At 39.6% G+C, this 22345-nt stretch overlaps 1 protein-coding gene across 1 annotated transcript in view; it reads right to left on the bottom strand.

The window, feature by feature from the left end:
• The window catches only part of CCDC40 (coiled-coil domain containing 40), a 1637270-nt gene that overhangs the window by 253308 nt on the left and 1361617 nt on the right, over positions 1–22345 (bottom strand). The window contains exon 15 of the mRNA XM_044068074.1: positions 4369–4460. Coding sequence (XP_043924009.1) covers positions 4369–4460 — 92 coding nt within the window. The remainder of the gene's footprint in view (positions 1–4368; positions 4461–22345) is intronic.

Here is a 22345-nt window from a genome sequence, read left to right as displayed (position 1 = left end):
ATCAAAGGGAGTATTTGTGAAGGACGCCCAAAATGGTTCCGCAAATTGACACAGCCGCAGCCAAGCATGTCTCCTGAGAGCCACTCCTATACCTGCGGCTCTGCTCGCTCCATCGGCTGCATAGGAAATCAGCCTCATGGAGGAGTTGACTATAGAATTAAGAGTCGCAAGCTGGGAAGCTATTTTGGCTGATGCTCCCTCAGCTGTAGGATCTTGTAGGGTATTTCCAAGCTCTTTAAGGAGATCCCTTTGAAGTAGTGTAAAATGAGAGAGATAATTCAGGGACTTCATTGAGAAGGTCGCTGAGGAAAACATTTGCTTCCCATATCTGTCCATCGTCCTAGACTTTTTGCTTGGTGGATGGACAGATGAAGTTTCTGCTAACTCTTTCTTGGTGGCTGCTACTACCACCATGGCATCAACTGGCACACCTTTAGAGAGAAACTGTTTGTCCTGGGGGGGGCTGTTATGAATTTATTTGGTCACCTCAGAATAGGTTCCACAGAATCTGGAGCTGACCAAGCCTTTCGAGCCACTACAGACACCTGAGCGCAAAGGTAGGGGTGACACTAGAGGAACAAGAAACTAAGAAAGGACACAGAAAGAAGATGAAAAGACAAAAAATTTTGAAACAATTAATCACCACGAACCTGGAGCAATGGACATTGATGCTAGCTATATGCACAGCAAATGAGATCTGAGGGGTGGAGGGAGACAGGGGGCATTATAGGCAGGAGGGGAGCTTGGAGCTCGGATTTGATGCTAGAAAATGTGGCCGAGTCGGACCAGCACTACTGTCAGAGAAAGAGAACCCCAAGAGGAAGAATCAGAAACTGAGATCTCCTATGAGTCCGAATAAGAAATCTGAGGGAAAAAAAAAACATATAACTGTCCATGCATCTTCCTGTTCCGATTCACAATCTTGAATCGCTTCAAGAAAAGAGGAATCTTTCTTTTACCAATAACTACTTTATAAGAAGGATCAATAACCTGAATTAAATCTCCAAGCCAAAGAAAGTTGAGGATGAATAGATACATGCTTGATTTGTTTTATTTTTGACAGGAAAAATGGGTCCAACCATGTTACTAATGGCAGCAGCTTCTTCCCTGGGAATGGGCACAGCACTATTACACAACAGAGAAACCTTCCTTGTTCCCTCTTCCAGGACCAACAAAAGTGACTCTCCTTTGCCCACTGAGGGGACAGCAAAATCTGCAGAAAATGTAGTTAATCCCCAGGTCACAGTGGCTGTAGGTGCTGCACCAGAGGGATCCGAATAAAAGAAGAGTGTTCTGAAGTACAATAAATAGCCATAGCAAAATCAACCACCTGAGAATGAGGCAAATTGCTAGCCTGAAGTGGTGGCAAAGGGTGTGTGTGTGTGTGTGTGTGTGTGTGTGTGTGTGTGTGTGTGTGTGTGTGTGTGTGTGTGTGTGTGTGTGTGTCCATGGGACCTGTAGTCTGCTCCATGGTAAAGCTGAAAATGGTGCCTCTTTCCTGGGGAAGCCAAGCAGCAGTTGCCTGTAAACACTATTAGTCCACAAAAGTTACTTTTCTTTTTTACAGAAAAAAAAACACAGTAAAACACACTTTAAAACATTATGCCAGCCCCACAATAGGAAAACAAACACAATTTCTCTACAGAAAAAAATGTTTTCAGTTACTTTACACTTGCGTTAAACTGAGAGGAAACAATGAGTGCTACATTTAAAAGTATGTCACAGTCTTTTAAAACAAAACACTCCTAGCTTTACAATAGCTTTCCTAAAGATGAAAGTAATAAAACATAAACAAAATTAGGAAAATGGAATTCTTTTCCCCAAAGGGAACTTACCTGCCCAGCAAAGAAAAGCACAACCAGACCATCGATCCTTGAAAGCCTCAGAAAATCCTACTTTTTGTCGGCAGTAAAGCTCTGAAGGGTTTTGCACCCAAACTTGTCTTTTAGTCAGCTCAGTCTGAATGCACAAAAGGTACCCTGAAGTTTTGGAAGCTGTCAAGCTGTTATAACTTTGGCATGATATAACCCCATGTAGCTAAGGCCACTGCAGCAGTGATCAATATAATTAACATTGGCAGTATTTAGCTCTTCTTTATCTGAAGTGGGATTTGAGGATTTTAAGGGGCTTTGCCAAGACAGTTCCACATTTTTGTACAAAATCCCCTGTGTGAAGGATGATTTTTTGCTCAGTTCTTGGATCACGACCTCTGCAGGTGGGATAACGTTGGCATCAATATCATTCTTTAATGAAAGGAATGTCAACATTGGACCGTCCTGCATCTATGGCTTCAAGACTGGCTTTAATATCACTTTACCAGAAGCTATAAAAGCTGAAACTCCTTCTTCCGGTGAAATGCCAGATGGCTTAGGCTTTTTATGTTGTCATCAGCTGTCTCTTTTTCTATGTTTCTCAAGTTTCTCTCTTTTCTGTTCCATTTCTTGACAGAATATTTCATGTATTTATGAGTATATTTTCAGAATATTTCTGTGGTTTCTTTAACTTTTTAATTGTTTCTGTAGCTTCTTCAGCCTCATTTCAGTCAGAGGAAAATACAATGCATCTTCTCCTATGCCTGGTAGCTTTGTTAAAGTTCTGGCACAACCTACAAAGATTCTACACTGTAATCAGGACCTAAGCAAACCCAGCATTGTGTAATAACCTTCATGTGCTATTAGTCTATCACAAAAACACTTTTAGTTGTTGAATTAGAGACAGAACACAAACTTCAATCAGACATAGAAAATCTAAATTACAGTATTTCAATCTTCGTTATGAATGAATGAAGTTTAACTATGTAGGTTAGGAGCAGACTGACTAATGCCTTCTCAACAGTCAGAAGGCCTGAAAAGGGCACATGCGAATGCTGTTTTTTTGGGAGCCTCACAAACACCTGTGTCAGTACCTTTGCAGAAATAAAAGCAGCATTCGCCTTCATATGTACTGAAAAAAGCACTGAAAAAATGACCAGACAACAATTCAGAAGGTGACTAGACTTGTATAATTATTTACTCTCCAGGTGATCTTCACCAAAGATCATCCATGAGTATAAAACCCAAATTTCAGTCCACATCATTGTCAATAAGTGAAAAGGCATACAAAACAGTCCTTTCAAAATAACAAATGACCCTGTAAATATTATGCTGAAAGACATAATAATGTTATGCATACCAGTTTTCAAATACGAATAAATGAATCCATTTACTTAGACTTAGTACATGTGTTGAAATAGAGTCTTGTGGAGAAAAAAGATACACAAACACCCAAATAATTTACAGAGAAGTGGAAGAAGCTGCCTTTACAAGGCTTTACAAGGTTTTAAGACAGTGTCTGCTAAAATATGAAGATTCTAACCAGACATTCATTTATGTGGCTGTGTCATCAGCATTTGAAATGACATTAAATGTATCTCAAACATATTTAATGCACAAGCAATAGGGAAGGCCAAGAAGTTTTCTTGGATTCCTTTACAATCAGTGGTATTCCATCACAGCACGAAGAAAACATGCTGGCAACAATAAGCTACAGTGATCCACCAGAGGAATCAGTTTTTAGCGGACAATCCTGTACACTACTGAGTTCAGTGAGCTAGCTGCTGTGGGCCAACTCCTATGATTAGGCTCATTTAGCTGGCATAAATAAAAAAACACCAATTAAGTCATGTAACCTATATGCCATGAGCATTATGTAGCCAAAAGGATACAGGAGTATCCTGGTTTATTATAGCATCTGCCACAATATGAAGGCATTTTGCTGTTATGATAACATTCCATACAATATATTAGTAATGTACTTGGTCTAATACTACCTAAGAGTACCTAAATGCCTGGCTGACAAAATTCCGAACGCACAAAACAATGAAAGTACAGTGCCAAATAGCAAGTTACAGACTGATGTTATTCGCTCTTCAAGTTGAAGCAACTCTGGATTTTCTTATAATTAGGAGGTACACAGTGTACAGCAACCTGCTTGAGGTACAGGGAAAACTTTGCTATCCAAAATTAAACATTATTTAAAAATTGCTATACAGGATTACAATTTGCTATTTGCACACTTTTTCATTCAGTCAGGTATTCTGGATCCCCCAAGAAGGTGTCATGCTACATACTTAAAACAACTAAGAGCTTTCATAATCCAAGATCCCATATGTAGCTAACAGGATGGAGCCCAGTTTTCTAACCAAGTGAGACACAATCACAAATAAATGGGTCTTTTTACAAATCTGACAATGAAGTATGACTGTGGCTAAAAGAAGGCTAAGCTGCTCAGCGGTGACTTCAAAAAAAAGTAAAATCCTAATGTGAATCAGGGAAATTTTATATAAGTTTGCCTTTTAACTGCTAGCTTAAATTTTTAACTCATACTTACTCTGCCTCTACCAGGTTAATCAGAAGCCGCTCCTTCTCTTCTTTCAGTTGATGCAACTTCTCTTGCAACTCCACTGACTCCTTCTCTGCTTCCTAGAACAAGACAAGACAAAAAACATAAATGCAGGTCTCTGTATGAAATATATATGATTTATTACAATATTTGGAAATTACTAAAGAAAAAACTTTACAAACAAGTTAATAAAAGACATCCCATTCATTTTAGTATCAAGAAGCCCATTTGTTTTAGTATCAAGAATGTCAATCCAGGGGGACTTTCAAAATGGAAGCACACTGAATACCAGCTTAACTCTAGCTCTTCCAGTGTGAAAACAGAAACTCAACAGAGAAGTCCAGTAGACTTTTGTGTTCATGGAAAATTTCAATAACTGTCTGGTAAGCGTACTGCCTGGATGCCAGGAAAAAAAGAAATACAGAGCACCGGGGAAAAAAAATCAGCTACAAAAAGTGAGGAAGAAACACTGGAAAAACTTCGGCAGCTGTTCAGCAAAAAGCAATACAAGCTCCAGACATGACTTCCAGTAACCTACAGTAAGATACAAGACAACTGCATGTAGACCTGGTTAAAATAAAAGAGATACTGATGCAGTAAAGCAACACAAACAACAAATGGCTGTAAAAAATGGAAGAAGCTTTACACAGATATTTAGATGAGGTGATAAAACTGCAAAAATCAGAAGTGGAAATGAAGAAAAGGCTGGCTGAATAGAAATCTGCTCAAGAAGGGATGTTTAAAAAAATAACAGAATTAGAGGATAAAGTGCTTAGGAAAACCTGAGATTTTCAGCTATACCAGAGAAAATGGAAGGAACAGACTGCATTAATTTTATGAAAGCACAAATAAGCAACTGAACCGGTATTCCACAGTAGGAATTGTTAGTTGAAAGGGCACATCATGTGTATGCTCCAAACCTGGCTAAGAGAAAGCAACCTAGACCTTTAATAGTAAAGATGCAATCCTACTAACAGGAGGAGATGATTCTGACAAAACTGTGGCAGAAGAACAAAATACTAAAAGTAGAAGACAGCAGTGTGTTTGTGAAGAATGATTACTCATTGTACACAAGGCAGAACAGGAGTAAGTTCATTCCACTATTCAGGGAATGTTGAGATGTAGGTGTGAGATTCAAACTACTCTACCAAGCTGTCTTCAATGTATTCTTCCCTGGAGGGACAAAATCATTTTTGATGAAGTCATGCTAAGGACAAAATACAAAAGTCTGTCCAACAAAAAGTGAGCTGTGAAACAGAAGGAGATTCTGCTTCTTGTTCTTCTGGTACTTAAGACCACAGAGAGAATGTACCTATGACACCTTCTCCACTGTTTCAAAGAAAATTTTGGAGAGAAAGAAAGGAGCACAAGAGCTGACTAGAAGAATTGAGAGTACGTTGGAAATGAAGCAGAGACATGATTTGGGAGATGGAGATGAACAGTAATAAAAACAGTAACAATGTGGGATTATAATGCAATAATTATATTTGTGAAATATGACAGAAAAAGAAAACCTGGAAGACCACCCGTGAGGCATGAATTTGTTACACCTGTGGGGGACTCTAAAGTATATGCTGTACTTCTTGTCATTAATGTGCAGAAAAATGCTTTGGGGAGGGGAAGAGAGGAAAGAAAGTTAACTGTAAGTAAAGAAAACATTTTTTCTTAATAATACTATTTTTGTGGTGCATGGTTTTCTTTGCATGCTATAAAGTAAAGTTTTCTCAGTTATTTTTAAATGTAAGGGGGATGTAAACATGTGCTGCTGTTATTTTTTCCTTTCTTTCTACTTTCTCTCTTGTTCACTTTTAAGAAATGCAGGCACTGCAATGTAAAGGGAAAAAAAAGCCTAGTTAGAAGAGCATGACAAAAAATTAATGTGTTTTTTTCTCATTCTTGCATGGGTGAATGACTGGATTACAGAACTTAGATTGATTTAGCAACAGGTTTTAAGAGAAAGCAAGTAAATGAAAAAGAATATTGAATATTATGAGGCTTTTTTTTTCTAGCAAATGAATGTATGTTTAGTAGCGATTCTGTATCTTGCCTTCATGTCTACATGGAAATAATGTGATAAGGAGAAACTGACTGTCTGGTTCTCATGTCTCTATGGAGACAGTCTGATAATGAGAAATTGGCTGTCTGGTTCTCATGTCTCTATGGAGACAATATGATAAAGAAAAACTGGTTACAGTCTCGTGGAGAGAGATTGGCTTGGGGGGAAAAGAAAAGAGAAACTGGCTAGGAGATAATGTTCTCTGAAGGCATTCAGAGGTTTCTCAGCTGGGACAGCTATAAAGATAAGACAAAATCTGTTAGCACTTAGGAAAAGCACAGGCTGGACCATGCATCTTAGCATGGACAACCTTTTTAGGATAACTCAAGTCTGTAAGTGTGAATGTCAGTTTGGGACATTTATTCTTATTAGGAGGGTACAACTTCAATATCTGAAGATGTACATAGTTTTGTGTGTTAGTATTAAATTAATTCAATACAGGTGTTTGAAAAAAAAAGAAAATTCTGGGAGAAATAATCAGTTTTCATCAAGGAATATTACTTACAGGTGGGGGCTGGAATTTGATTTGCAGCAGTGAAGACATGTCCAGGGGCAGATTAGGGAAAGTATAACAAAAGAGGGCATATTTTTGAAGATATTTAGAAAAATATTTGTCATGGAAGATGTGACTTCAGTAACAGGAGTTTGGAGTGAATTTACATATTATTCCACATGATATAAAAACTGGGTTAGGCTAGGCAGCATTTACATTTCACAGGAAAATGTGCATTTAATTGAAGGTCTTGATACACAGCCAATACCTATTTCAGATCATGTGCCAATAATAACTAAAAAATAGAGTAATGAAATAAAAATGAGATATTGGTGCTTTACCACCTATCTGTTGAAAAGAGAGGGATTTAAGGAATGGGTAGTGGAGATTACTCAGAAGCTATTTGAGATGACAGAAATTACTTCTGAAAATATAGCTAGGGAGTGGGATAAAATTAAGGTGGAGTTTTAAAAACAGGGTGAAAATAAAAGAAGGGGAGCTATGGTTAAGAAGTAACGAGAATTATTTAGAGGGACTGACAAATGTTAAAATATTACAATATAGGGGGAATCTCACAAAACAAGAAGAGGATCAACTGCAGAATGCTAAGCAGAAAAAAAGAGATTACTTCAATAATATACATGAGTTTAGGAAGACTGCTGTTATGCAATTGTTTTTTGATAATAACACTAGAGCACAAAAAAAAATAGTACAAAGACTCAGGCAACAGAACGTAGAATGGGCTGCCCCCAAACTTAAGGAGCCTATAACAAGTAAGGGAACAAGAGATCCTATACAGGTATTAGAAATATTTTGGAAATTCTATGAAAATCTGTATAAAGCAGAGAAATATGGAAATCAAGAAAAAATACAAATGGAAATGTTTATGGATGAATTAAATATGCTCAATTACTAACAGGATAGGAGGAGATGAGATAAAAATTGTGATGTATAACCAATCTACAGGAAAGTCCCTACAGATAGATGGTATTCCTGTGGAAGTTTAAAAGCTAGGAGGGAAAAAAATGATAAATATGAGGAAAATTTTATTTAGCAGTATTTTAAGAGGAGGAGAAGTACCAACATCCTGGAAGAAAGCAGTAGTAAGCGTAATACCTAAAGAGGGTAAAGATCCATCGGATCCAGCGTCATACAAGAGCATTTCAGTACTAAACCATGATTATAAAGTGATAGAGTCATGTCTATAATGGATAAAAGAATGGCAAAAGTTATGCTAAATTTGATAGATATGTATTAATGTGGTTTTGTGGAGGGGAGGGCAACATTAACAAAACATTGACAATCCAGAGGGAAGCAGAATACATGAAAATACCATTGCTGCTGGTGGGTCTTGATGCAGAGAAAGCATTTGACAGAGTAAGCTGGGACTTTGTGAGCTGGGCAATGGAAGCATTTGCATTGCCCGAAAAAAATATAAGGGTAAGAGGATATATGAGGGATCGGATGTGAAAATGAAAGTGGGTGGGGTCCTCTCTGATAATTTCTGACTGTGCAGAGGAACCAAGCAAGGGTGTCCTCTTTCTATTTGTTATTTGCACTGTATTTAGAACCACTGGCAAAGAAAATAAGGGACTCAGAAATTCAAGGATATAACTGATATGGTAGTCAAGAAAAGCTGGCTCTACTGGCAGATGATATTTTATACATTTGAACATTTTGAGAAAGTTTTAAATCTTTTCAGGATACAAAATTAATGAAAAAATAAAGGCAATAGAAGTAAATTACATACCCACATATGAACTAGTTTGGCAATATCCATATTTATGAGAACATGATAAAATGAAGTATTTAGGGGTATAGATTAAACATTATTCTGGTGTAGCACCTAAGGATATGTGGGAAGAGACTAAACAAAAGATAATACAAAAACTGGAAAATGGAAAGCTTTGTTTTGTGGCTATGCAAGCAGTTAAAATGTTTTTAGTCCCATTAGTCTTATACACAGGTCAGGTATATTTTAAGCAACCAGAGAAGAAGTTGTGGATAGCAATTAATAAACAGCAGAAGGACTTTATCTGGGAGGGGAAGATGGCAAGAGTCAAGTGGGATAAGCTGATTCTTCCAGTGGAACAGGGCAGACTGGGATTACCAGATTTGAAGAAGTATTTCAGAGCTACACAGTTAAGGCTCTTATACACTACACAAGCAAAAAACTATAATTCAAAGTGGAAAGGGATGAAGATGAAACAGGGGGGAAGGTCAAGAAACAATGAGGGACTGGGATTTTGGATGCAGATCTTTAACGGCAATAAAAATGACCATACAGAATATTATATTGTACTCATACAGTAGCAGATAATATTCTAAGAACTAAGCCAACACAGGAATGGAGAAAGGAGATTCTGCCAAAAGGGACGACTGCAATTAGAGGTGCAGAGAATAGGCAAGAGGGCGCAGGAACTGATGGGAGAAAACTAGCAAAGGAACCAAAGTATTAGGAACAAATAATTAGACAGGGAAAGGTAATAGAATGTGAAGAAGCCAATAGTTCATTTGGATTGCAGGCTAGAGACTGCCTACCCTATCAAGGATTGATATCAGAGTATAGGCAAAGAGAAAGGAATAGGGGGATCCTAAGTGAAAGACCAGCACTGGTAGAGTTTTTTTTAGTAGAATCTACAACAGAAGCTGCAGTTAAAAAAGGGATAGTTAGTAGGGTATATAAAACATTGCATGATAACTATAGGAACCATTCAGAGGAGGTTACAAAGGAATGTGAAGAGAGACTGTATAAGCAATTCATAAAGAAACAATGAGAGGATATATGTATGGCTCCCAAATATGCAACAAAGTCAACAAGATTTTGGATCTTTGCTTGGAAATGTTTGCAAAGGTACTTTTATACCCCAGGGAGATTCCAAGGAATTGTTTTCTGAAGTAGATTGCAAATGTTTGATGTGTGATTGGGAAGAAAGAGGTAATTGGGAAAAAGAAGTTATGTCTTACCATAACGTTCCATCTGTATTGTTGATCCTCGTTCAATCATTATGCATGGGTATCGGTTCTGACCTCAGAACCGAGCTGGCTATTTCCAAGCTCATGTCAGCTTCAAACTCTCGAGCTAAACTCTTACCCACAATCCCCCTCTCCTTGTTACCTCAGATTGAGTTTGCAAGTCAAAAGAAGGAAGAGGCTAACTCTGGTCAAATAACCTAAGAGAACTGGATGGTGAGATCCACTAGAAGCCACACAAGGGGGAAAGGAGGGAGGGTCGTAATGACTGAATAAGGATTAACAATACAGATGGAACGTTATGGTAAGACATAACTTCTTTATCTGATATTGTTAACCCTCGTTCATTCCTTACGCATGGGACAGAGTCCCCAGCTACTGCTATTCCTGGGAGGCCTCTCATGGAAGGACATTCCTGAGCACCATAGAACCGAAAGATGCTCTTCCCCTGAAGGCCAAATCCAATTTGTAATGATTGATGAAGGTAACACGGAGAGGGGGATTGTGGGTAAGAGTTTAGCTCGAGAGTTTGAAGCTGACACGAGCTTGTAAAATGACCGGCTTGGTTCCGAGGTCAGAACAGATACCCATGCGTAAGGAATGAACGAGGATTAACAATATCAGATAAAGAAGTTATGTCTTACCATAACGTTCCATCTGTATTGTTAATCCTTATTCAGTCATTACGATCATATTTTTGGGGAGTATAATGAGCTGGCAGACTTTAAAAATTCTCCTGCAAGCTACTCTGTCAGAAGTAATTGGTGAGCAAACTGGTGTAACTAAGGACATGTTTTTTGAGCTGTGATGTAGAACTGGAATTGCCCAGACACAGTGAGGCTTTATTTATTTATTTTACTGTTTACCAGGATAGTCTGAATGGATACATGTCCATTTTCAGCGGAGGCCCGGGGAGAAAAGCTCCACACAGACAAACTTAGCTTACACAGACATTAGCAAACAATTATAAAAACAAAGTGATTATATACAATGGCTTAGTAGTGTTCCCTAGTAGGGACTCACAATTCTCATGGACAGACACAATTAAAAGTAAGAGACATCAGATTGGAAGCAGAGCTTGGTGACGTAGTTACAAGTTATGATAATTACAGAATATGCTTTTAGTTTATAACTTAATCAGGGTTGGTACATGTTCATAGCCAATTCACTTTGAGATACTCTTTGAGGTTTTTTTTTAAGAGACTTTTGGAGGATTGCAGGGTTATACAGTTTGGCAACGAATTCCAGGTTATGCCAATGAAGTTGGCAAACAGGGATTCACCAGCAGAGTTATTAGCTTTGTCGGTTTGGACCAGTAATTTATCAGCTGACCATAGGGATCTTAGGTTGCTATATGGCTTAATAATATTTTTAAGTGAGGGGGGTATCCTCAGGGTAGTACAAAATTTTGTGCGCTATTAAGAGTTGATTGAATTGAATTAAGCTGGGCAGTTCTAGCCACTCTAGTTGTTTAAGGTTCTGGCAGTGGTGGATTCTATACGTGGAGCCAGTGGCGAATCTGGCAATATGTTTGTAGCTATGGGACAGCTTACTGAGTTCAGATTTGTTGAGGTTTGAGAAGGCTTTGCTGAGTTTAATTCTGCTGGCTGACAAAAAAAGCAATTACTAGGAAATGGAAATCACAGTCGAAAACAACTGTACCAGAAGCAGTGAATATAGTAACAGAGATAAAATAATTGGAAGTGGGATCTTTAGAAAAGGGTAGGAGCAAATTACATAAAAATGGGAATTGTGGAAACAATACATGTCAAATATTGTTTTGGAGGAGGAATTATGTTTAAAGGAAGGCAGGAATTGAATAAGCTCTGTAATGTTTGACTGACAATGACTGCACAGAGGATTATAAATGATGTATATTGTTTGCAACTAAAAATATGTCAACATGGTTTGTTTTCATTTATATAAATGTATGAATGCCTATGTCATAAGTGGTAATTCAGTAAAGATGTTTCTTGTTTAAAAAAAAAGTAGGACTTGTCTTAAAGAAGCACTGTCCTTATGGAAAACAAAGGTTAATTCTAAAAGTCTGCAACTCAGATAGTCTTCTAGCAGTTGTCAGAGAAAGTAAAACAGTTTTCCAAGCTAAGAACCTCAAATCAGTCTGATGAGCCTATTTAAATGGAGACAGTAAGCTTCTCAAGCACAAAAGTTATATACCAATGAGAAGTCACTTGTTTTTCTAGGTGGATGAGTCAAATGACACTCCTTCCATTAACTGTTTAACATAAGCATTGTTAGAAAAGGGGAATGCAAGGGCTAATAAACAGAAATGGCTGACAAATGTGCCTTGATAGACACTGGACAGTAACTCACACAAATAATCAAGAACCAGAGGCAACCATGTTTGACGAAGACAGTAGTTCTTTGACTGGCACTGACAAGAATATTTTTTCCACTTGCACATATATGATTTTCTAGTAGCAGTTTTTTTTCACCTCCTTTAGACCTGATGCACATCCTCAGGAAAAAAAAGAGTACCTACAGGTATCAAAATTCTTTCACTGTGGAAGTTAGTTGAAGCGTTTCTAAACTGGGGTGTATAAAACTCCCCCTTGTCTTGTTTGAGTAAATCTAGTCAGTGGGGTAGTTTGTGGTAACTGCCCTTAGGCAAATTGAAAAGAAGGGTGAATCACTGTTCCCATCGCCAAAAGGAGTTACCACCAGTTTTTGGAGATTCCTTCTGGATCCACAGATGAACCCCAGATATCAGTGGATACAGTAGAAAAGCACATAGAAACATTCCCTTCATTGGTAATAAGAAAACATCTGTCTTCCAGGCCTGTTTGCAAGGAGTCCTGGAACAGAATTTCTTTAGGTATCTGTTCTGAAGGGAGGCAAGTGGATCTACTTGAGGTGTTCCCCAGAGTTGGTTCAGTTCTCAGAAGACTCTAGAAGGATGTTTCCATTCATGGAGGTCTGTCCTGGTCCTGCAAAGCTGGTCTCCAACCAAGTTCTGCTCTTGACAGAAGAGTCAAACTAATCTGGTTTGCTACTTCCCAGGCTATGACATCAAGTCTGCAAAGGCAGTAAGATCTGCTACCCCTCCACTGTTTGTATCCATATACATGACTGTGGTGCTGTCTGTGTATACCTGCAGAGGTCTTTGGGACCAGAGCTGACTGAAGGCCTTCAAAGCACTGATAACTGCCAACATCCCTGTTATATTCATGTGCTTCTCTGTCTATAGGATCCCACAGAGCTTGCCCTTTTACCACTGTTGAAACTGCTTCCCACTCCATGACTGAGGCATCTGTGGTGACTAACTGGACGGAGGTTGTAAGAGAGAACGGAAGCCTGTTTTGCAAGTTATCTGCCTTCCTCATCATCCAATCTCTCTCTTTACAAATCCCAGAAATGAGATCAGACAGGCCAAAGGATATAGATGCTGATTACAAACTGATCTGAAATACCATTATCTTTTCCTCATGGGTAGTCTGGCTAGGGGAAGCATGAGAATCATTGATAACATGTACCACAGAATCCTGAGAATATTTATTTATTTAACATTTGTTGACCGGGATAGTCCGACTGGGACAAAGCCCTTTTTCAGCAGAGGCCCAGGGAGAAAAGCTCCACAGTACAACTATAAATTATACATACATGTTGCATTAAATGTAAAAATACAGTAAGGTTAGCAGCCTATAACTTAATGATAAAAGAGACAAGACTGACAAATGTACATTATAAAAAAAAAACAGAAAAAGATAAAAGTGGAACAGACAAAGAATAGTAGCTAATGAAATTCAATAATTTGATCAGTTACTAAATGAAATTAACAGAAGTTATAAAATTATTATTAATAGGTTAAGATATAGTGCAGCAGAAATCAAATGTAAAGAGGAGAATTAGAAGAAAATGAGTAAAGTGACTCTTAAGCTGAAGAAGCAGGATAGGTGGAGAAGCAAACAAAGCATAGCAAAGAGTAAAGGGAGAAATAGGGGTTAGGAAGGAGAGAAGAAAAAAGAAAAGAAGTGAGAGAGCAAAGACTATCTTCAGGTAGGGTGGTTACAGTGACATATCCAGTTTTGGTTTAGATATTCTTTAAGAGATCTCTTAAATTTGTGGGCTTGAGGTATGCTTCTGACGGTCATAGGAAGCTTGTTCCATTGAATGGCAGGCGAGTAGTTATATAGGTTCTGTCTATAAGATTTTTTAGGTTTGTAAATCTGTAGCAAGTACTGAAAAGAGCTACTTAGAGGTCGGGAAGGAATATAAAATTAGACTATAGATGAAACAGTAGGGCAGGAAGAAGGTTTATTGATGATGGAGTGTTTGAGTAACTTTGAGATCGTTAGGGAACTCTAGCCAATTGAGTGTCCTGAAGGCATGGGAGTGGTGAGCTTTGGATGGCAGATTAGCAGCACATCTAGCTATAGGTAGATTCAAGTTTAGTGAGAACAGAAGACTGAATAGTTGCAAAGGCATGGTTTTGACTGCAGAAACATAGGAAAACCACTTGAACCGTGTCTACTTTTTCTGGAGGAAGAAAGGCTCTTCCCAAAGCAGAGTCCAACAAATATTCCAAGAAAATTGTTCTGTGAGAAGGGATGAGAGAAGATTTCAGAAAGTTGATATGAAAATCCAGAATAATTATAAGTTCCTGAACAGCTGCTAAAGACGTTTGACTGCTGGAAAAAACAGTCTGCAAAAATAAGACAAACCATCCAAATATGGAAAAATGTGAGTGCCTTGACATCTGCAGTAAACAATAACAGCAGCTAGGCATTTTCTGAATACCCTTGGTGCAGAGGAAAGACCAAAGGGTAAACGAGAACTGATAATGAGTCAGATACTGCAAATCTTAAGAAATGCCTGAACTGCTCTCCAGTAGGAATATGATGACAGGCATCTTTAAAAGCTAGATGGGGAATGAAAGGTACAAGTGAATCAATAAATAACATCTTAAACTTTGGAATCTTGATAAAAAAGGTTTAGAAAAGAAAGCTCTGGTAGAGGCCTCCAGGATCCTTCTAATTTGGGAACTAGAAACATTTTTGAACAAAAAATGTTGCCTAGGAGATTGAGGGGCAAAAGTTCTATGACTCTCTGAGACATCATGTGTTGCAAAATGGGGGGAAACAGGGAGACCTGGCTTTAGAAAGGAGGGAGGGATTCCCTTGGTCAAGTGTTCCCCTATTGGATTACCTTCAGAACCCAGCTGATTGGAACAGTCTGATGCCACATGGGAAAGTGAACTCTCAGTAACAAGGAAAGGTTGCAGGGTGGGACTAGGGAAGAACCTGAACATGTAGATAGTCATGCCAAATGAGAGGACTATCTCTGATTTTTAGATACCTTTCCTTTCTTTTGAGAGATTCCTTTCCATTACTTTTAACCCCCTATTTGCCAGCTCATTGCTGCTTAAAATGCTTATTGGAAAAGGGACTTGAAGTGAAGAGGAAATTGCTATTTACATGAAAAAGGAGCATTGAAAAAATTGACACACTCCTTGAATCTGCTTTCCCCTTACATCATACTTCTTAGGTAAAGGATGAGGCTATAATATTTCTTAAGTACCTCAGTGGCAGAAAGGCCAAACAGATCTTCTTTATCTAAGGGAGAATTTCAAATCTCACATTTAGCATCATCAAGAGTATTTTGAGAATGAAGCCAAGCAAATCCCTTCATAACTAATCTAAAAGTAGCAGCTCTAGAGGAAGAATCAACAGCATCATAAACACAGTTTAAAATATTCTTAAATATGTGAGAAATAGCTGTCACTCAAGCATTTAATGAATTACTCACCTCAGAAGTTGGAAGGGTAACCATCAACTAATGCTGTTCTCAAAATATATTAACAACAACTTTAACGTATGAGCTTGACAGTTTCAAATTCTCAAAGTTAAGTACAAGAAGAATACATTTTCTTCCCCAACTTATCCACTACATTCCTATTCTTGTCAGAGGGAATGGGGTTAGCAGCAGTAACCTTTTCAAAGAAGCAAATCTGGCTAGAGAAATAACTGCCAGGTCTGCCTTAGGATTAGAAAACAGATACCTGTGTGCATGGGTTACCTTGTATAACTTGTCAGACTTCCTGGAAGCAGGAGACTGACCATCAAGTAAGATAGAAGCAGTTAGAGAAACATTTTCTAAGACAGAAACAGCTGCAGCTGTAGTTGCCCCTAACTGTAAGAAATCATAACACATTTTCTGTGCTATAAGAATTTCACCCTGGTCCCACTGAAAAACCTCTTTCATCTTAGATAAGTGCCAATAAAAGAAATATATTCAAAAGGGAAATCTAATGACTTACTTTCCTCAGAGGCAGAATGCAAAGACTGCAGAGAAATTCCTGAAATACAACCACCCCCCTGTAATGGCCATTCTTCTGAGTGAAATTCCATGTCAGAAAGAGAAGGAACTCTTTTCTTTTCCTTGCCTGAAGGATCAGAATTCAAGGAAAAAGCACAAATATGTTTCCTGGCACATCTCAGTAAATCTGCCCTGTCCTTAGAAACAGAATCAGGATACTGCAAGTTTTTCACACTGTGCATACTCTCCCTAAAAAAAAAGACAAGACACCTGTCGCTTCCCCCTCACACCGACAAAAGTAGCTTTCTCTTGCCTGCCAAGGGCAGCTAAAAAGAATGTGGCTATCCCCCGGTCTTTGGCAGCTATACAAATTATACCTACATGCAGGGAAGGTATTACCCTGGAGACAAGAAGTTGTTTCATAAAATAAGCCAAACAATAGCTGTCAAAAGTGGAAAGTGGAGTCCAGATAATCAGTAAAGTAGAGAGCAAGTGGTTCTCACGCAAGTAAATAAATGACAGTCTTCTACAACCACACTGTGCTTCCCTAGACACACACAACCTTCAAATTTTACATTTTTAATCAAAAATAAAACTTTACATCAGAAAAAAGTTCACATAAGCATAAACATAACATGTCCCTTATGAATACAATGAAAGTCCCAAAACATTCAGTTTTCCAGCTAAACACTATAAATCTAAGTGAAAAACACCAGTTTCACCCTTAAAATAATATAAAGTGGAAGGCTTTCCAAAAGGAACTTATATGCCCGGGTCTTTAAGATCACTAAATGATTGATAATTCCATGGGGCCCATCAAGTAGCAGTCTCTTCCTCTCCAAAAAAGCAGCTCTGAAGATTTTCATACACAAAATGTCCTTTTATGATCTCTGTTCAATTCCCGACAGCTGGAGTGCATGGAAGTTGCCTTTAGCTTTGAGAAACTTTTTGGTCACAGGATGTAGGACCCACATAGCTTAGGCTTCTGAAACAATGATCAATGTCTGAACATCACAGTGTCCCCAATGTGTACAAGTCTCCACAACACAAATGCAACAAAACCTTCCTTCTACCAAGAATTACTCATTTCTTCACTGTTTTTTGGTACAGTTTACCCCTAATGCCTACCAACTAACCCATGTAATCCCTATCACCAGTGTGAGGGTTGACCAGAAGATTCAATCCTTAAGTCAGCTATAAGGAGTGGTTCATATTTTTTCTTTTTGTAATTCTACCTCCTGTGCGCACCTGGTTACATAAATTGGGGGGGGGGGCAGAGCATGAACCATCCACACTGCAAATTCCCTTGTATCACAACTGACACTACTAATAAGCAGCCCTACTCACCAAGCTCAATGCATAAGCAGTGATTTCCCTGGTCTCCACTGGAGAAATAGCATAATTTCAATGAACCACCTGATTGCACATGTCCTCTCACCAAGTGTGAAGCAAGCAGACTGAACTCCTTCATTCTTCTCTCTCCTTGCCTGGCTCCTCCACTGCTGGAAATCCTAATCACAACCCAGTCATCTGATCACAGTTAGAGTTTTATTCCTATGTGCCATGGAGCCTGGCTCCTCTTTACTTTTTCATAATATTATTCCATTGTTACAAAACAACTAAGCAGCATCCTACCATCACCCAGAATTATAGCACAGTACAAGCAAAAAATGATTGATATTAACAACTGACTAAGTTTCTGGTGTCATTCTAATGGGATACAGTATCTGTCTGCCTGGGATGATATGATTGACAGACCTCGATGCTTTGCCAGAGATGGCCTGCATCTGTCACCCCTGGGCTTTCAGATACTGGCCAAGGCTTTTGCCACCCCTATAGTGTCTTTTTTAGGTGGTGTTCCAAATTACCACCATGACGGCTCCAAATAAATGCAGTCTGAGGGTCATGCTGCTCAACGCTATAAGTCTAAATCTCAAAATGCACTCGGTCGAAGCACTCCTTAAAATGGAGAACATCAGCATTTGTGCTGTAACAGAGACCTGGTTCAAAGCAGCAGAAAGCACCCCTGCACTACCAGGCTATAACTTATTCCACAACTTTCGGCCCCAGAACATGGACCGAAACTCCAAAGGTGGTTGTGTTTCCATATTCATAAAGGATGTACACACCTCCAGACTGGAAGACCAACATAACGTATCTGAGATACTTCAGGTGCAGCTAACATTGGGTAAGACAGCGATTCAGGTCGTAGCCTGCTATAGGTCCCGAACCATGTCCCAAGACTCACACTGCATGTTTCTAAGCACCCTGGAAAATATTAGGGTCCAACCTAACACTCTCTTACTGGTCACCTTCAACTACCCCCTCTATTAATTGGGAAATCTACTCATGTACCAATACACTTACCCAACATTTCAGGGAGTTCATTAATTCCAATGCCCTGGACCAGCTCGTTCTTACCCCCACTAGAAGTAGCAACATCCTTGACCTGGTCATTAATAAGATGGGTGACTGTTGCTCTACACCAATAGTCAGCTCCTCCCTGATTAGATCCAACCACAAACTAATCACCTTGGAAATCCACATGCCCCCCCCCCCCCCACAAAGCTAGCCACCATGAAAAACTTCTCCAAAGCTAATTTTGGGCTCCTAAAAACAGAGGTGGCTAACTTCACGGCACCCATGCAAACGGAGAATAGTTGTATGACCGCCGAATCATACACCAATGCACTGTACGAACACGTACACAAATGCATGGATCTTGCCATACCCAACAGAACCAAGACACTGTCCTCCAAAAAAGGAAGCCAATCTGGTGGTCCCCTGCCATAAACAAGCTCTACAACAGAAGGAGGAAAATGACATTGAATAAAGTGAAGTCCCAAGACTGGAAAAACTCCCTTATCAGCCTCAACAAAAAGTTGAGATCCCTCATCAAATCCTTTAAAGCTAGCTATGAAAACAGAATTGCAGCAGATAGTAAAGACAACCACAAGGCCTTCTATAGTTATGTAAAGAATCTCCCCGGCAATACCCAGATTTGCTCTGAGCTACTGCACAGTGGTATCTCCTATACCAAGCCAACAGATATTGCCAGTATACTGGCCAACAGATTCAGTGCCAACTTTACCCTAGATTGCCAGGCACTCAGTATTACTGCTGCACAGGTTAAAACACCACTGTCCAAGGCCAGGAATACAGCTTCTATGGGACCTGACAATATCCCTGGCTGTGTTCTGCATGAACTGCAGAGTGAACTGGCACCTCACTTGTGTGCCCTGTTCAATCACAGCCACACCTTAGGCTTTGTCCCTACCGAATGGTGCACTGCTACAGTCATCCCTCTCCACAAAGGAGGAGTGAGTACAGACCCTGGGAACTATCGCCCCATTAGCTTAATGAGCCTGATATGCAAAGCTATGGAGCGCATCATCATGGACCTAATAAACAAGGATATAGAGAATCTCCAAACTCTGGATCCAACACAGTTTGGTTTTGTCAAGGGTAGATCATGCCTGCTCAACTTGGTCGACTTCTTTGAGTCAATCACCAGAGCAGTGGATGAAGGCAGGATGGTTCATACAGCCTACCTTGATCTGGCCAAGGCTTTTGATACCATTCCCCATTCAGGAATCATAGAAAAACTCACTAAGTTAGGCATTAACCTCTATATCACTAGGTAGGCTGCAAACTGGCTCACAGATAGAACCCACAGTGTGAAAGTAGCTGATTTCAAGTCAGACTGCCGACTAGTCATGAGTGGAGTCCCACAGGGTTCGGTCCTGGGTCCTCTTCTGTTTGGTATCTACTTCTACAGAAGTCCAGGCCAACACGAAGGGACTCTGGCTGACAAAGTTCGCAGACTATTGCAAGTTGTAAGCTATTATTAACTCCCCAACTGATGTTGACATCCTAATGGATGGCCTCACTGAGACCAACAACTGGTGTCAGAACCATGGCCTTAAGCTCAATGCCAAAAAAATGTGTTGTTATCCCCTATGGGAAAAACCTGGTTCCCATGAATTACCACATTGATGGTAGTCCACTGAACACAAAAGGAGTTATAAGAGATCTGGGAACACAGGTTGAAAGCAACCTCTCTTTTGATCACCACATTGCCACTAAGGTCAGAAAGTCCTTCTATGTGGCACATCTCATTACTAAGGGGTTTGCATCCAGGAAGAAAGAGGTCATTGTCTCCCTCTGCTCTTCCCTCATTAGGCCAATCATCGAGTACAATGGTCCATTTGGCAATTACCTCACTAGACACCTGCAACAACTGGAGAGGCTGCAAAAGTACCTAACAAACACTCCACTATTCTCTGTCTCATATCTCCTACTTAGAGGCGATTTCTACTTGACTTACAAAGCCATGTCTGACCCAGCTCTGTTAGAATTGCTACATCTAAAGAAATCTCAATCCCTCCACTCCACATGCTACAGAGACCTCAACCTCATTACCACAATTAACAGAAAATGCTGGAGGGACACGTTCAAAACCCAGAGACTGCCCATGTTATGGGATAGGCTTCCCATACATGTCAAGCAGAGCACCTCGCTGACCTTCTTCAAGAGAAATCTTGATGAGGGGATGGGAAACAATATTCACCCTGGGATAACTGCAGTGGCTCTACTCGACAGAGGCACTGGGAACTAAGGTCGGGTGGCACTATGTCAGGGTAATCCTATGGCTAGGCTTGTAAAGGTCTCAGAGCCATTAGCCTAGTACATACCTATGAACCTATTTCTATATTCCTGGTACACTAGCTTTCTACAGGTCTGTTTTACATACATCACTTATTTCACTAACCTCATTGTAACCACCAGGCTGAGCCTGAAATTGGACCACTGGGATCAGTGCTCTACCCCAGTAAACAAATCACCCTCAAGTTCCTTCAAGGGATCATCTACAAATGAAAGTTAAGAACTCCTTCACCTAGCAGTGATACTTGCTTTTTAACTGCAATGTTTAGGTTTAAATAAGATGAGCATCCTCTTTGCCTAGCAGTGCTGTTTGCTAGAATTTGTAAGCAAGTATTCTTCCTAACACCTACTGAAGCATCCTATGGAGGTCTTAGTTTTAGTTAACTGTGGTTTTCTCCAGCCACTTCTCCCATCCAACCTCCTTGCGTACCAAGATAGTAATAGTGGTTTTTGCCCTTTCATGAGTGCTACATTTTGAGTGAGGCAGCTTATGCATATGAGGGCAATATCCCCTGGTCTTGTGGGGTCTCATATGCTAACTTAGCTATCTTCAGGAGGTGTATACATACTATGAGCTTCTGTTAGCACTGCCTGTCCTCAATTTAAATCACAAATAGGGATAGTACACACTTTGTTACTTTTACAAGTGCTCTTCAAACCCATTACTTAAACTACTGAATGACAACCTACCTTCCCTGAACACATTACTTCCCATGTTAATCAGAACTGCTCATGTGCAGGCTGAATGGCTGGGACACTTTGCTGTACTCCCCCCCCCCCCATCTTCAGTCACCCTTCATGGCAATACATACCTCCCAATCTCTTCTCCTACATTCAGTCAACCAGTAAGAACTTAGATGATATAGAACTCATTAGAAACAACACTGCCAACTCCACCATGCCAATAAAACTAATTACCTTGCTGAGACCTAATACGAAGGCATACCCAGTCATTAAACAGCATTCAAAACACAAATATCAGACATATATCTGAATTATAATCACATACACCACATTTTACTGTGTATTCTAACAGCACATCCTGCTTCATCTCTCCTTACAATACAACAGCAAGTATAAAATCAAAACTGTTAAGTACAAAAGAAGTTATGTCTTACCATAACGTTCCACCTGTGTTGTTGATTTTCATTCATTCATTACATGTGGGGTTCGGAACCGATCCTCGGTTCTGACTGGGACGTTTACCATGCACACGCCAGCCAGAAAACTCTCAAGCTAAGCTTTACCCATAGTGTCATTCTCCATGTTACCTGAGATCAAGTTTGTCCAGAAGACAGGACAGTTTATAGAAAGGAAAGTGGAGGCTTTCTCTAAGCAAGTACCTTACCAGGAATGGAAGGACCATAATCAAACTTCCAAGAGCCCCTGGAGGGGGATGGAGGGTGGGTTTGGAATGAATGAAGATCAACAACGCAGATGGAACTTTATGGTAAGACATAACTTCTTTATCTGATGTTGTTAATCTACATTCATTCCTTATA

The sequence above is a fragment of the Protopterus annectens genome, chromosome 4.part0, assembly GCF_019279795.1.
Source record: "Protopterus annectens isolate FY-2018-M chromosome 4.part0, PAN1.0, whole genome shotgun sequence".
NCBI lineage: Eukaryota > Metazoa > Chordata > Ceratodontiformes > Protopteridae > Protopterus > Protopterus annectens.
This window is presented reverse-complemented; position numbering and strand designations above follow the sequence as displayed.